Below are 15,186 nucleotides of genomic sequence, written 5' to 3'. Positions count from 1 at the left end.
ATTAAAAACTGTCGATTAGACGGCGATAAGAGTTACGTGCGAAATTCCGCTAGTCGCAGTATCGCGAAATTGATGCAGTGATTTGGTACAGTCGGTAACAAATTTTATCTTCAGTGGCTGTGACAGCAACAGAACGGCTTTTTGTTAATAGCAAGTCTTGTGCCAAGTGTATTAGCGGTAAACAACTTGCTGCTTGATTAGAATTGCGTTGATATACGAGATTTATGTCAATTCAGTTGTGTCATTAAGTCTAAACAGTCGACGTAAGTTTATTAATTGAAAATTATGGCCTCATTTCACGCTGCTTGGAAAAGTTAAATGCTGCCTGCATAGGTAGGTAGGTAGGTAGGCAGGCTTAATATAATTTATTATTTCGTTCTTTAATACGTTCGTTTGTATTAAAAAGTTAACTTTACATTATGTAAATTATTTACCATAAATAATACCTAATTATCGGACAGATAAAACAGTAGTTTTATGGAGAAATTTAATTGACCATTAAACAAAGTGCCGAAAAGTTGACTATTAGTTTATACATCTGGAATATTTCTGGTCTTCCGGGACCTATCAAAAATTACCATTTTGGTAAAAACGACGATCTAAATTTGTAATAGCAACTAATCACTCTATATGGCACGCCATGTTGTTAATTTGCTCGGTGAATTTTTTATTCCTAATTGACAGCTGAGAAAGTTTTGGGTCATTTTGACAAATGCCCAACTTAATATCTTCTGACTTTTTAATAATTTGTAAAATACGAAAATGCAAGTTTCCAGTTTGTTTTCGTTGTTTGTGTGTGATAAATAATAATCAGCACATGAATTTGTCTGATAAAGGGATCCAAACAGTTCCAACAATTAAAATATTTTAAATTCCACTGTGCTGTTAGTTCTTACCTTATATCTTCTTATTGTGGTTGTGTTTTGAGCAAGTCTCCTCAACTCCAATGTCAATACTGACGAGACAAACGCTCACAAAATATTGTTAAATAAGTGTTCCATACAAATTATACCTTCCAAACTTTGAAGCAGCGTATTTTTCCATCATTTACTCTTTTAGAACAAAATCAAACTTGTGTCTGCACAGGATATGTTCATTTTTGGACTGTAAAATTTTTTCCGAGTACATTTTTTGTGATATTTGAAGATCTTTGAGCCTTTGTCATTTTTCCTTACTATTGATAGTTGATTGTATTTTTTGGGGAAAAAAAACATTACAGTTGCTTCAAATGAAAAGTCTACAAAACTGATGAGAAAATTTTACACTACTTGTACCTCATTTTGTAACATTTCATACAATGGAATATAAAGCAAAACACAAATTTAGTTTTTAGGTCTATAAAAGCATTTTGTTAAACATTCTTCATATGATATAATATATATTCAATCTGACTTAAATTCTACCAAAGCTTGTTGTTACTGGTTCTAAGGCGACAATTTTACGCGAGAGTGTTTATACCTTTTTGGCGCAAATACCTTAAATTTTTACTTCTCGGGCATAAATTACTAAATATAAAGTGATTTTAAAGAATACACTGTGATTTTGTTTTCACGGCATTTCACAGCTGGTAGAATACGAAAATGTCAATCTACCGTTTCCATGTTCGCAATTTTATCAGACAGAGAATCTGTGTTGCCGTACTGTTTATCCTCACCCAAAATTTTATGACGTCACCTCAAAGTCTTGCTAAATAAAAAAACTCTCTTAAAAACACGTTTCTTTACCTATGGTTTAATCTTGTTGCCGTTGTATTACGGTAGCTATGATGTTCAAAGTAATGCTGATAATAGTAATAGTATACTATACACATTAAAATAAAAGAGTTTATCTTTACTAAAAATTATTAAATAAATATTTATTTGAAAATACGCTCGAAAATTACCATTGATACTGGTAGCATAGTGTTAATTTTTGAGCAACAACAAATTTTCTTCCTATAATAATTTATGTTTTTATGTGAAGACAAAGCACGTCCATACTTCAAACAATAGTTGTGTATAGAAAAACAAATTTCAACCTGCAATTTTGTAAAAACTGAACACTTAATCCTGATTTATACTGCAAAGAACCTTGAATTTGGCTTGAATTATAATTTTTAAAAAAATAACTCACGTCAAGAAATAAAATTTTTATTAACAGCTTAATGCGACAGATAATGCATATGAATAAAACATTTGCTAAAATACACACAAATATAAAAACTCCTTAATTACACAAGCTAAGATAATTATGGAGTAGTAATCTGCGAGCTTCCCGTCTATCTTTATCACCATGGAACAAAATTTAAACGAAAAAAAAAATTCAAAGCAGTTTTTAACAGACTATGCATTAAGAATACAGTAAGTAGGTATATATGTCATGTTTGCATAGTAACAGTTCTTTTGTTAAGGACGACTAAGTAAAATGATAATAATATTTTCATAATTTACGAATTTCTATTCACTTGCGCTGACATGTTGGCGATAGTCATCGTAAAAATATTATGAAACCACAAAGTGTAAATAATATTTCCTATATTTTATTTAATCATGCGACGTAAACATTAGATATAATTTTTAATGTAATATTTCAGGGAGATAAGAGCGTGAGTAAAGACCGTCGTAGAGTTAAATAGCCGGATAATGCAATTTTACGTGCATGCATTCCTGGTGTTGAGTACCCAGTATGTTTCTAGAACGTTAACTAACCATACATTATTTATATGACGTATTTTAATAAATTCAAATGGCAGTAGCTGCTTAATGCAAATGATTTTTTTTGGCTTTGAAAATGCTTTAAATTTCCAATCGGTATGGTTATTAAAAGGATATTTCGCCTTGGAGTGTTTTGTTTACAAAAACGATTGTATAGACGACTGTTTCGGTTCAGACAGGTTGTCCCTCGAGACCGGGGGTTTCAGTTCGATTTCTGTCAATGCAAGTAAATAAAATATAGCCGCTGAATGTACTTAGAGTCAATTATACCCCATAATTTATATGCTGTCAGTTTCATTTGCTTAATATTCTGTTTTATGTACATAATTGGATTCTTGTTATAACAGACGTATTAAAGTTATTTGTTTCATCGAATGATCGATTAGTTTTGGCATCCCTCGATTTCATTACACAAGTTGTTAGAACAGTGCAAGTGTAATTAATTTTTAATTAGGAGATTCGAGTAATTTCTCTTTAATTTGTGACAAATGCATTAGCGCAATAATGGTGCAAGTAACCGCGGTTTTTCATAATTATTTCTAGTTATAACATAGAACCATAAATCCTTTATTTAATGCGAATTATTGGTTATGGTTAGGTGAGCCACAAATTTATTATAGTATTTGAGAACAACCGATCAAGCATGATTTCCTTTTTGCTTACTTACAAACAAAATTATGCGTTACAAACACGGCGACCGTACATTTTCGTCCTGACTGGAATGAATATTTCGAGCATAAATTCGTTACGCTGTCGTTAAAATGACAGCAGCGGACAATATTTATGTCTTTGACAATCATTTGCGGAGCGTGTAATTTTTTGGTAAACGACCTTAAAAGGCAGGTGGTACACGGGACAATTTATGACACCCCCTAAAGAATGCTTAATCGTCGAAAAAACGATTTTTATTAAAGTGCAAAGTGACGCCGTCGGATGACGGACAGCCCTCCACGAAAACATTAAAATTCACAAAATTCAATTGGACCGTTGATAAATGAATCGTGAAAATTTCCTGTCAACTCCACTGGAATGGGGGTTGCTGTACCATCCTCGTGATTATTAGCAGCGATCCTGAGTAAATACCAGCCGGAAAAATCAAATTTCAAAGCGCCCTTCCCGATTAATTGCGTTGGGGCTTATTATTACATGTGTTAGTATGACCAACGGCACGATCAAAGATCGCTCGACCCAGTTATACCCCTTTTCACCCCGCTATTTCTTACGCTTGGCCGGGCATAACAGACACCCCGCTTAATGAGATTATCATACTGAAAGGGTTGCAGCCTTTACAAAATGGCGGACGTTTTATTAATATGGCGATTAGCTCCAACAGGAGGATAACGCAAGTAAGTATACCTAATATAGATAGATATTCGTGGATGGTATATTGACTTTTGTTTTCTAACCTGTATACCCGCTAACATAAAGAGATTATCAAACTCGACCGACGGTATTTATCTAATAAAAATGACAGATTTACGGCCATCCATTAACGATGCCGGTAATAACGAACAGGTTTTGTTTTGCGCCCACTTATACCCATTCCAGTTTAGTGGATACTCGGAGGAGACGCGACCGACACCATCGGTAGTATGACAGTCATCAAATGAAAACTCAACACCCAACAAAAGTAAAACAACTTGCTCATAACAGGTGTGGTAAAAAGCATTTTGACAATACGTTATACTTATGCCTCAATTTTTATTAATTAATAACATATAATTAATGGCATAAAATGCAACTTTTGATTCTTACTTTTTCAGAGATTACTGACACTAGTTGATTTAAATTTGACGAGCACTTTCATCATTTCATAATTGATGTTAAAAATATTTTGACTTCTTGCCTAAAAGATCTGCTGGGTTTAGAATTGGTCGGGATATATGTATATTCCAAAACTGTTGTTTATTCTGAATGAATGACATTTTCTCTAAACCTATTCTTAGGTATTCTCGTTACAAAATTTTAAAATATAACTGTAAATACGATCAACATGATTTTATTTGGTTAACTCGAGTTGGGATAGTAAAGAAAGAAGAATGTATTTAATAAAACTGTTTCCTGCAGATTCATATAAACGTAGAGTATCTAACTGCATAACTGCATAAAAGTTTCCCGTAGCGGAGTTCAAATTGTTTTTGTGTTAAAAGATGTAAGGAGTATTAACCTTGAATGTAAAGACGTACAACAATATCTATAAACGTTAACAATATTTTATACCAAGTGTCTCAGCCTTCATGGTCAATGTGTAAATGGTTACTACTTTTTAATAGAAACAATTACAACTTTTTAAATTAATGTTAAAAATACAATTTGCAGTTTTTTGTGATTATTTAGTTTTTTTTTGCAACGACCATCCTTCATTTTAAATATTTTTGGTTAATTATATTTTTATAGAAGGAAGAATTCCAAAGTCAAAAAATTGATTGAAAGTTGTTTCAAAAGAATGTTAAAGTACAATAAGAAATACCTAACTTTTTCGAAAATTTATAAAATTTGATTTTACGAATTTTATTTTTTATAAGAACACCTATGATGTAATGTTAAAATAAACTGTAAAGAAGCGTGCTACGCGTATGTTTCAAATGAGTTTATCCTTGAAAAAAATTTGTGATCACGTCTACATTTTTGGAAGGACACGTATATCAATTTGGACAGGTGGAGCGCAATACCAATAATAACGCTATTGTATTCCCAAATTGTCGGGGCAAATGGAGTGAGCCGTTCCTGATTTAATCAATAAATAAATTGACTTATTAATTAATTTTTTTGAGTCACTTTGTATAAGCAACTTTAAAAAATATTAATCACAACTATAGACTCTATATTTAATCCATTTTCTCTTAATCGGAAAAATTTTGAAATGAAGTCTTCAATGGGGGGGGGGGGGGGTCAAATATATTTTGCTTAAAAAGTTACATGCTCACGATAACTGTCAAACATTCAGTTTTGCAGATTCAAAGTAAATTATAAAACGTTATATATTTTTTTTCCAAAAATCTGGATCTCTCGAGTAAAAACTCAACACTGATTAAAAAACTACACGTGTAAGAGTGTTATTTTACATAGTTTAAAACCCATTTACTATGTACAATTTTGATTTAATGTCATCAGACTGTTGGTGGGGATAACAGCCAAATTTTGGTAAACGTTTTATCATCTACATGATATTCCTAATTTATATAAAATTTAACAAACAATCTGTCCAGTAGTTTCGGAGATTATCTGCCTAATAAAAATCAACACAGACGCCAGACCCACAGATAGACAGACGTAAACAGAAGATCACTTTTATCGTACTCTAAGTATCATGAAACGTCTAGAACAGTGGTTCGCAAACTTTTATTGTTGATGGCACCCTAAAATATTAAACAAAATTTGGCGGCACCCCGCCAAGAACAGTTTTAATTGTAACTAATTTATTATCAAAAACACTTTATCACATGATTGTATAATATGTAATTGATGTTAAGATTGTTTTATAAATATTTGTTTTCCATAATTTAAGCTTGTCTTTTAAAGACAAAATTTTTTCACTGGAGGTTAAAATATTTTCATTTCTACCTTGCATACTTGAATTAACATAGTTTATTTAAGTGTTCAAAAATATTAGTTAAATATGCTAGTTTTGCACACCAAACGTGGTCTTGAAGGAGGTCAAAAAATTGTTCGATATTTTCTGATTCAAAAAACGTTTATATCTGTTTTCTTAATACCCAAAATCGGGCCTTTAGATAGCCATCTTACTTAAGTATGAAGAAAATTAACATGTTCAGAACACATTTTCGATTACTAAACAGTTGCACCATATTAATAAAATAAGATCATCAATTATTATTTTTTAAAGTTGTTTTTGTGCTTATATTTATTAAAATCATTATAAAATTTTGACGGCACCCTCTTGGGGGTTCTACGGCACCCCAGTGTGCCGCGGCACCCAGTTTGCGAACCACTGGTCTAGAAAACAAGAAACTGACAAGTCGCCCGATGGACTCGAATCCTGTACTTCTTTAGCTTACGCACGGGAAGTAATAACAATGATCATCTAGCAAACAAATCTTGATTAGGGAAAACAAACAAACAAGAAAGAAATTTTCGAACAAACGTCAGACCTACATTGACGTTTGTTTTTTTTTCTTCTGAAGTCTTTAAATATAAATATACTTATATATCGATCGCACTTTTATTTTTCAGATAACTATACTTAATTTTTAACGATTTGGATAATGAAACAATTTTAAGCGTTGCCATTTCAAAAAACATGTTGGGAAAAGATTTATTACCAAAATTAATAAGTAACACCACATATTATACTACATTATTCCTACAACATTCAATGTAGGGAAGATCGCATGTGTCTACAAACTGTCCCAGATTCACATTTATTGTGTTTTGGTCTGTTGGCTTATTTATCATCGTGTCAAGGTAAGTTTCCAAAATGTTCAAAATGATCTTGGAATTTAACGCGTTCTCCTGGCGTGAGCCTTTGAATTTTTAAAATACGCATATTAAATGATGAAACATGAGTAGAGCTTGGTTTTCAGGTGCCGTGCTGAAGAAATAACAGAAAAATGATTTTAAAATTTTAACACTGGGACGGAAGAAAGTCTACAAACCCAGTGCATTGGACACTTATATAAGGGACAAAAATTACGACTTTTAAATGATGCCATCTTTGATGCACGCTGTTAGTGTTGGTTAGTATGAAGTTAAATTTTTAATTTATCTTTTTATAGAACGATTACAAAAACGAGCAAAAGACACCAGACAGACATTATGCTAGTAGAAAAAAAAAGGTCAGTATGAATAGTGTAGCTATTTTATGTAAAGAGACGTGCGTAATCGTGTGCTGAATCGTTATTCTCTGGTAATTTTTTAGTTAATAAATTAATTAGGTAAATAACTAAAATTTAACAGAAATGTATACGTATACTTATTTACTTCTTTCTAATAATGGCAACTTTACAGTTGCAACTGTTTTGAAAACGCTTCAAAACTTCCAAACTACAGGCAATCTACGGAAATTACTTTTCAAATCTGAGTTGACAGTATTTTTCGCGTTGTATTTTTGTGTAGTGAAAGACTTGCCGAGATGCTGGTATTTCTCATTTGCGATCCTATCATTTTTCATATAGGCAATGAGTTTCCGTCGCAAACATTTGTACCTATTATGTGCGTTAATGCTTTAAGTACTTTTATAATTAGGACAAGACTAAAACAAGTATACATTCCACCGGTTGCACAATATTTGCAGTATATCATTCATTGAAATCGATGATTTTTTATTTTACTTATCAAAATTTTCACATATTGTAACAAATGAAATTGAACATAATCCTGTAAAATGTTTAATATTACGACCTGACAGAAATAATAAACATTACAAACAATTATAAACCTAATCAGGAATCAGTTTTGCCTTTCAGTTTGTACAGAGACATTTCGATAATATCATTTGAAATACATTTAAAAAGTCAGTTTCACGTTTGAGGTTCTGAGTTAACTAAATTCTACGAAAAACAAGATACTCGTACATACCAATGTATCTTTTAGCAATTAAATTTTTGTATAGTTTTTTTTTAAATTGGAGTATCTAAATCTTTCAATTTCTATTTTATTAGATTAATGAAATGATGGTTCGACTCTTTTTGCTTTACAAAATAACTCTTGTCTCTAAGAACTGAAAAATACCATAAATATTTTCTACGTTTGGTATCAAGACATGAAAACAGAATATCCAAACAACCTCATAAAGCAGTTGGTATGTATTATAGAATTGTAGCAAATATTTTACAGATTATTTTTATCTAAAATACATATACAGCGTGTTATTAAAAGGTTCGTGCAAAATAAAATCGGCAATTGGTCTCGAAGTATGGGTGCTAAAAATAAAAAAAAGTTCAGGTAAAAGTGTTCTCCTTTTAGAGACAAAAATTATTAAAATTTATGTATAAATTCGTTGTACGCCTCTGATAAAAATATAATCTTTCGTTTCTATAGCAACATTTAGTCTTGACAAAAGTTTTATTGTTGCAGTTGCCAGGATTTACTAAAATAAATTAATTTTACCTATTTATCCTTAAGTAGCGCCTAAAAAGGTTGGATAAGAATTAATTTTCCCCTTATAATTTTGATAACACAAAATAAGTTTTTCAGACTTCTTAGACTTCGCGAAGAACTGTGAATTTTGTTGTACGTACCTTTCAATAACACCCTGTATAACTGTATAACAGAAGTTATACAAAGATTTATTTTTATTCAGAAAGTAATTTTTTATACAGAAAATTGTGTTGTGATTGTGCAACAATGTTTACATAAGAAAAAAAAATTCTTTACGAAGGACACCAATAGGCGAAAAGTAAGTAAGCTACAAATCCATTTTAATTTTTGTTACTCTTTCTGCAATATATTTTTTTTTATTATTATCTTGAGCACCTTCAAACATGAATATTGTTTTAAACGTCAAACTACCAACGCAAACAATACTACTGCGTTCCAGAACAATAATAATAACAATAATAAAGCATGACTGCTAATAATTTCCTCAAAAAAAAAACACAAAATAAATGTTTAGCACAAAAGTCCTTTCCTAGTTTATTTTATACTGCATTTTGTATAAATTTAATAAAACTTCAACAATAACAACATAACGCTGTAAGGTCAGGTCTGACATGTTATATTGACTTCAAAATAAGATAACATTAACAATAAAAACTCAAAACTTTAAACAATATGTAATAAACGCAAGTGATTTGGTTGAAAGTTGAATATGTATTAATTATTACAAATGCTGCTCAAGTGTTATGAAGATTAAGTTAACTTTGAATCGAAATGTTTTTGATTGCACGGTATAATTACAATAAGTTAACATTATTAGTAACTATTCAAAGGCGTGGACAGAAATAATAAAAAAGAAATTAATTCAAAGATTCAGATTACTTCGACTGTCAAAGAAAGTGTTGCTGTGATGTCAACTATATCGGATCTTTACATTGACCGTGGAATTGTTATTTTTCTAATCATAAGAAATGCATACTTTTGTAGACATCACAAATAGTAACACTGTTCCAATCCGATTTGTTCAACCTGTTGAACAGTCAACGATTTGCGGTAAAGTTTTTTCCTCCATGAATTAATTAATAAGTAAGTGACTGTCAATAATGGTTGTTGAGCATAAAATACTAAAATATTCGTAATTTCCTTATTTATATCAGTGACTTCAATATTTCGCACAAAGGTATTGCTGCCTATCAAGGAAATAAAAACGTATACGAAATAAAATTGGAAAATGATAAAAAAAAAGATTTTGAAAGTCTTGACTCCACTGCGTGCTGACTGCTCTTTGTTATGATGCCAACATCTCAAGCAAGTTTGCCTAAACGTGAACAAATTGCCCGAAATAAGAAAACCATCCGATCCAAAGCCAGTGGAGAAGTAGTTACGTAACAAATCGATTAGTTCTGTTGGCCTCGGATGCAAAAACCGTCCGTTCCAGTACGTAATCCTGCGAAATTTAACAGTTAACATCCCAAAAGTCGATGCAAATATCGTTTGATCAAGCCACATCGATCACAACGAAGACCACCACGACCCGAAGACCTTGAAAAAAGATACACCCCGAGCTAGCCGTTCGTCATAAAAAGTGTAGACAGCGAGATCAAACCTGCCGCACACAATTATGAACGTCAATATATCCAGAAATTGACAACAAATTATGGTCCTTTGTGTCGGCCGATCGTCCATCATCAATTAAACAGGAAAGCCAGTTTTTCAAGACTGGTAGCATAAGCAGTTATGATTTGATGTGCACTACACGGTTAGCTGTCGAAGAGGCATTCTCACGGGCTTTTTACCTGACAGTTCGGCATCTTCCAGATGACAAACGCAATTAGAGCAATGCGTGATTTTTGGAAGTACTGAGGAGCGTGGAGTTTTCAGCTGGGGCCAATTCGACTCCGAAGCGGTTCGTTTGAACTCACAGCGCGGTTGAAGTATTTCAATTTTCCAAATACTTCGCAGTCCGCGACACAAATAAACTCACTCAAATTGCCATAATAAGAACAAATTACGCACAATTTATAGGGCAATAATATTTATAATTCTCTGCACAAAAACCCAGTAATTGTACCGTGGATTATATGGGCTCGCTTAAAGAAGCCGTCGGAATATTATAGCTCATAAGGTAAAATTATTGAAACCGACATGTCGTTAAGACGCACTTTGTTGATATTGTCTGTGAAAATGACGCGGGAGCAAATAAACACTTGACCACACTACTACATTCTACATCATCTTTTTACATATTTGTAAATAAATAAAAATAAACCCAGCCTGTCGATGACCGTTTAAATGCTACTAATTTCGCTAACTACCGTAGATTTTTATTTAAAATGATTCTAAAACAGCCTCACGAAATAGTTTTATCAAATCGACTTCGCTCTCGATTTCGCGGAATACCTTACAACCTGAATGATCCCATCATCCAACGGTTGTCAAAAGTAAAAGTGTTGAACTTGTCGCCGTTGTTCCATTTTTAATTCGAAATTCCGAGAACCTCAACGAAAACCTCGTAGCAAAAAACCGCGTTAACATTTTAAAATTAACATTCCCGCCAAAAACGAATAAAAGCTTGTATGTTGACTCTTTTGTATAACTTAGTAAAGCTTGCTACAGAAACAGTGATTAAAAGCGACCCCCCGTTTGCGTTGTTCAACAAAGCTAAGGCCATGAACAAACTACTAAATTGAAAGCTCCTCCTTTATGAACGCTTAAAGCCATAAATTATTTCAATTGCACTATTTCGGTGACTGTAGGTTCATAGAATTTGCACGTTTAGTCACGCCGTATGGAAGGCCGTTTACTGAAAAGAGTTACCTCAGTGAGATGAATGATTGTTGTCATTTAATTGTAAAAGAAATGGCATTTGAGAAATTTCGGTCTCCAAATTTTACCCTGTAAAATACGGACAAGAGCAACCCCAAATATTTGTTTATCTGGTACAATATGATTATATCCTTTATATAGCTTGATTAAGTGTCTATGTTGCAATTAAAAATACAAATTTGTTGACTGCATGAAACCGTAATTTACATAATTAAATAGGAAGATTTTTGCATGCAGGTATTTAATCGGCTGTATATAATCATGTTTGAAATAATTAATGCACATTCCATTCAGTGTTCCGTAGTTGTAATTCAATAGTCAAAACTGCTTTAAACTACCCGATGCATCGAAATTTTTGTCGTGTTAAAAATTTTTTATAATCTGGCTAATGCAGATTTATGTAACCCCATTCAGACAATTAAAATTATTGTTTAACGGTCAAAATACTATAGCGGATCTTAAAAATAAAATTTTATAGATCAGATATTGGTACTGCGAGTTTTGAGCAATATACATAACTATAAGAGAGAATAAAATACATATACCCGTAGTGAATTTTGTAAATATTAATTTGTTAGGTTGGAATAAATTGTCAGTCGAAATTGGTTGCTTTATTTAGTACATACTTATATTGATTTTGTTAAAATATCAAACCTCAAATTTATCCATTATCAAGCTTCATTCATATTCGTGGATGTTATTATAATGGGGTTTCTAAAATTATGGTTTGATATATTTTACAACTAACTGAATTTCATCATTATCCCGATTCCTTGATATCATGTTTATTTTCAGGGATTTAAGATTTCTAGTTTCTATTTTTTTTTTCTATTTGTTGAGAGGAGATGGAACTACATATACTGATTTATTTTGATTTGCTGGCGAATGTGAACTTTTAGTTGCGTATGATAAAAATGTTTTTCTTAACAGCTTATTAGTGATTTCAATTAAGGATGACGAATGATTAAATTAGACCAGTAAATCTCAATTACTGAGCATGTGTACAACTAACTTTTAGGTAATGAAATCCCGGCTTACGCCAAAAACGAGCTTCCTATTTAACGCAAAGCCTATTCTTTTGTTATTTCGATTTCTAAAGATAATAAATTTATTTGTATAACAAAAAAGATCAATTAGATGCTACATAAAATGAAAGGTATTTTAATTTACGAACACGTTACTATTGATAATTAAGGAACACCAAGACAATAATTCAAAACATAAATAAGAAACAAGACGCTCTAAAAAAAATCAATATATTTTTTAAGTGAAGAAAATTGTATTCATTTTCTCTTAATTTAGTGACTTATTTTACGTTTTTTAAATTCAAACACAGACTTCTGATAGTTAAAACTTACAAAAAATAACCAAATACCTATGTAATTTTTTTGGACACATGCTTATATTACTTGAATTTTCTTTTTACCCAAAATGTGTGCATCACAAGTTGGTTAATTATTTTATTCTAGTTTTAAAACAGGTAAGATAAGACGTAATAATTAGTAAATTCAGGAATAACAAATTTTGACTTTTTAAACAAACTGAGTCTAAATACGAATGCTAAAGTGCAAGAACTAAACCACTTAAACATTTACCTACACACTTTGCCAAAATAAGGTTACAAAAAATTCTGAAATTCAGTATCCATTTTAACATTGAGTGCAAAAATAAAGTGTTAATTTCTTATTATTTACATTTTAAAATTTTTACATACATACCCTTAGCATCAGACATTTCTCGGGTATTAATTTTTTACGAAATTTATAAATGGGAATTTCCATACATCTGCGTTTGATATATATGTTTTTTATTTTGAAATTACAAATTTGTAGAAAATATATTAATTGTAACTCAATTACTTAAATAACTTCGTGTCCACAGTAAAATCCGACTGGTAGCTAAATTAATTTTGCAAGTCTGATCTATATTTCTTATCCTAAATGTAGGTATATAGGTATTCATAAAAATTCAAATCAAAATTAAGGATTTCCTGTATTATTTTAACATAAACCGGCAAATTCTCAACGGCATTATATTTACATTAGTATTCAATATCTTAAACATAAATTCTGCAAAGCATTTACAAAATTTCCAACAGCAATGGTAAACAGATTTCAAAATATTTAGACGGTTCCATTCTTTTTAGCGACTCTGTCTGCGTATCATGTTTAAAAAAGCAATTTATTTGAACACTTCAGCGTATGTGAGTACATAGGTATAGTGTTAATAAAGCCGTTAGGAATAAATTACATTCAGTAAAAATATTTAAATATGAATGTCACTTGCCACTTCGAGGTGATAACAAAAAGTGTGTGAAGTATTCGTATATCATGCATTCCTTGAACACAAACTTATAAGGTGTTCAATTTATTTGGAAGTGCAGCAACTTTATAAAAAAATAGAGATCTTAAATTTTCACTTTTTATTATGGACATTAGTACCTGCAAGTCGTAAAATGTGTCGCCACCAAAAAGATCGGATCTTTATGGAGATCTAATCGTCTCGTATGAAATTAATAAAATTCAGATTTGCCGCTATGATTTCATCTAACAATATAATTTTCATAAAAGCAGACATTATCAGTGTACGTAAATCAAAAAATTTGCATTTTCGTATCGGCGACGTAAATTTTTTATGCAGTGTCTTCGTAAAATTTATGGTAATAAAGCTTCCGCGTTGAACGTACACTAGGCATAGCTAGGTCTGCGAGCCCGGATCGGTTCCGGAGCGCGGTCCAGGTGGTTGGATCGGCTGAATGTTATCAGAGATCGTCGCTACGAGAGTATTACATTACATCTGGTTTTCGATAAATGCCGCTAATCGTGGTCATAATTCGCGTGTTTATCGTGGCCGTCGGTCACGAGAGGCAGATTTCCAGAGCGTAGTCACAACAAAGTGTGACTTACCGAGGACTGGAGCGGCCGCAGGAAACGCCGGTGCGTCGTCGTCCTCCAGGAGGCGGATGGGCCTCGCCTGCTTCCTGCGAGACATCACAATCACAGTTCACAGTCACCAGTTTACACCTAACTACAAGAAGCACTCATCTCGGAATATGAAGTTATGATGTGGCCGTGATTGGTGCAGGTGCCGTACGAACTCGTCGGCGCCGCGATGCTGTCTGTTACGGCGCCGCGCCGAGGTGGGGGCCTGATAAGGGCGGCGCGTCGAACTACCCTCGGCAAGGGTCGGTTCGCGTCGACGAGCGCTCGCGCAGCGTCTTCTCGGACACTACGACATTCCTGAGGGCGCACGAGGTGGAGACGTCGTCGCTTGTCCTCTGGTGCGTCGCGGCGGCGGCGGCGGCGGCGGTTGTGACAGCTTAGCGCCTGCAGCGTTACCGACTGACAGGACCAGCAGCCGACTCGGCGAGCGGCAATTGACTAAGTGACTGTCTCGGCCTGCCCCACGAAGACCCGCCCACCGCTCTTACCTGGGGAGTGGGGCAGGTTGTTCATCTACTCATTCAACGCACCGACGAGTCCGACACTGATTCATAAATCACGGATGATATTGCGTGGAGCTTGAAGAGCTTCGAGTGCACTGGACTACGCCGAAGAAGACGTACGGGATAAGATAATGGTGGTACATACAGCGATCTTTAAATCCTTTC

General features: G+C 33.0%; 1 protein-coding gene across 3 annotated transcripts in view; it reads right to left on the bottom strand.

Moving 5' to 3' along the window:
• The window catches only part of LOC135121970 (homeotic protein spalt-major-like), a 101,483-nt gene extending 86,545 nt beyond the window's left edge, over positions 1-14,938 (bottom strand). For all 3 annotated transcript variants that reach the window (XM_064046235.1, XM_064046238.1, XM_064046244.1), the window contains exon 1: positions 14,483-14,938. In XM_064046235.1, coding sequence (XP_063902305.1) covers positions 14,483-14,567 — 85 coding nt within the window. In that variant the 5' untranslated portion in view covers positions 14,568-14,938. The remainder of the gene's footprint in view (positions 1-14,482) is intronic.
• Positions 14,939-15,186: the final 248 nt, after the last annotated feature.

This window comes from Zophobas morio, unplaced genomic scaffold, assembly GCF_036711695.1.
Source record: "Zophobas morio isolate AGI-343-1 ecotype UQ-CSIRO unplaced genomic scaffold, CSIRO_AGI_Zmor_V1 ptg000005l, whole genome shotgun sequence".
NCBI classification, from domain to species: Eukaryota; Metazoa; Arthropoda; class Insecta; order Coleoptera; family Tenebrionidae; genus Zophobas; species Zophobas morio.
The sequence above is the reverse complement of the archived record's forward strand: the minus strand, read 5'-3'. Positions and strand labels throughout refer to the sequence as shown.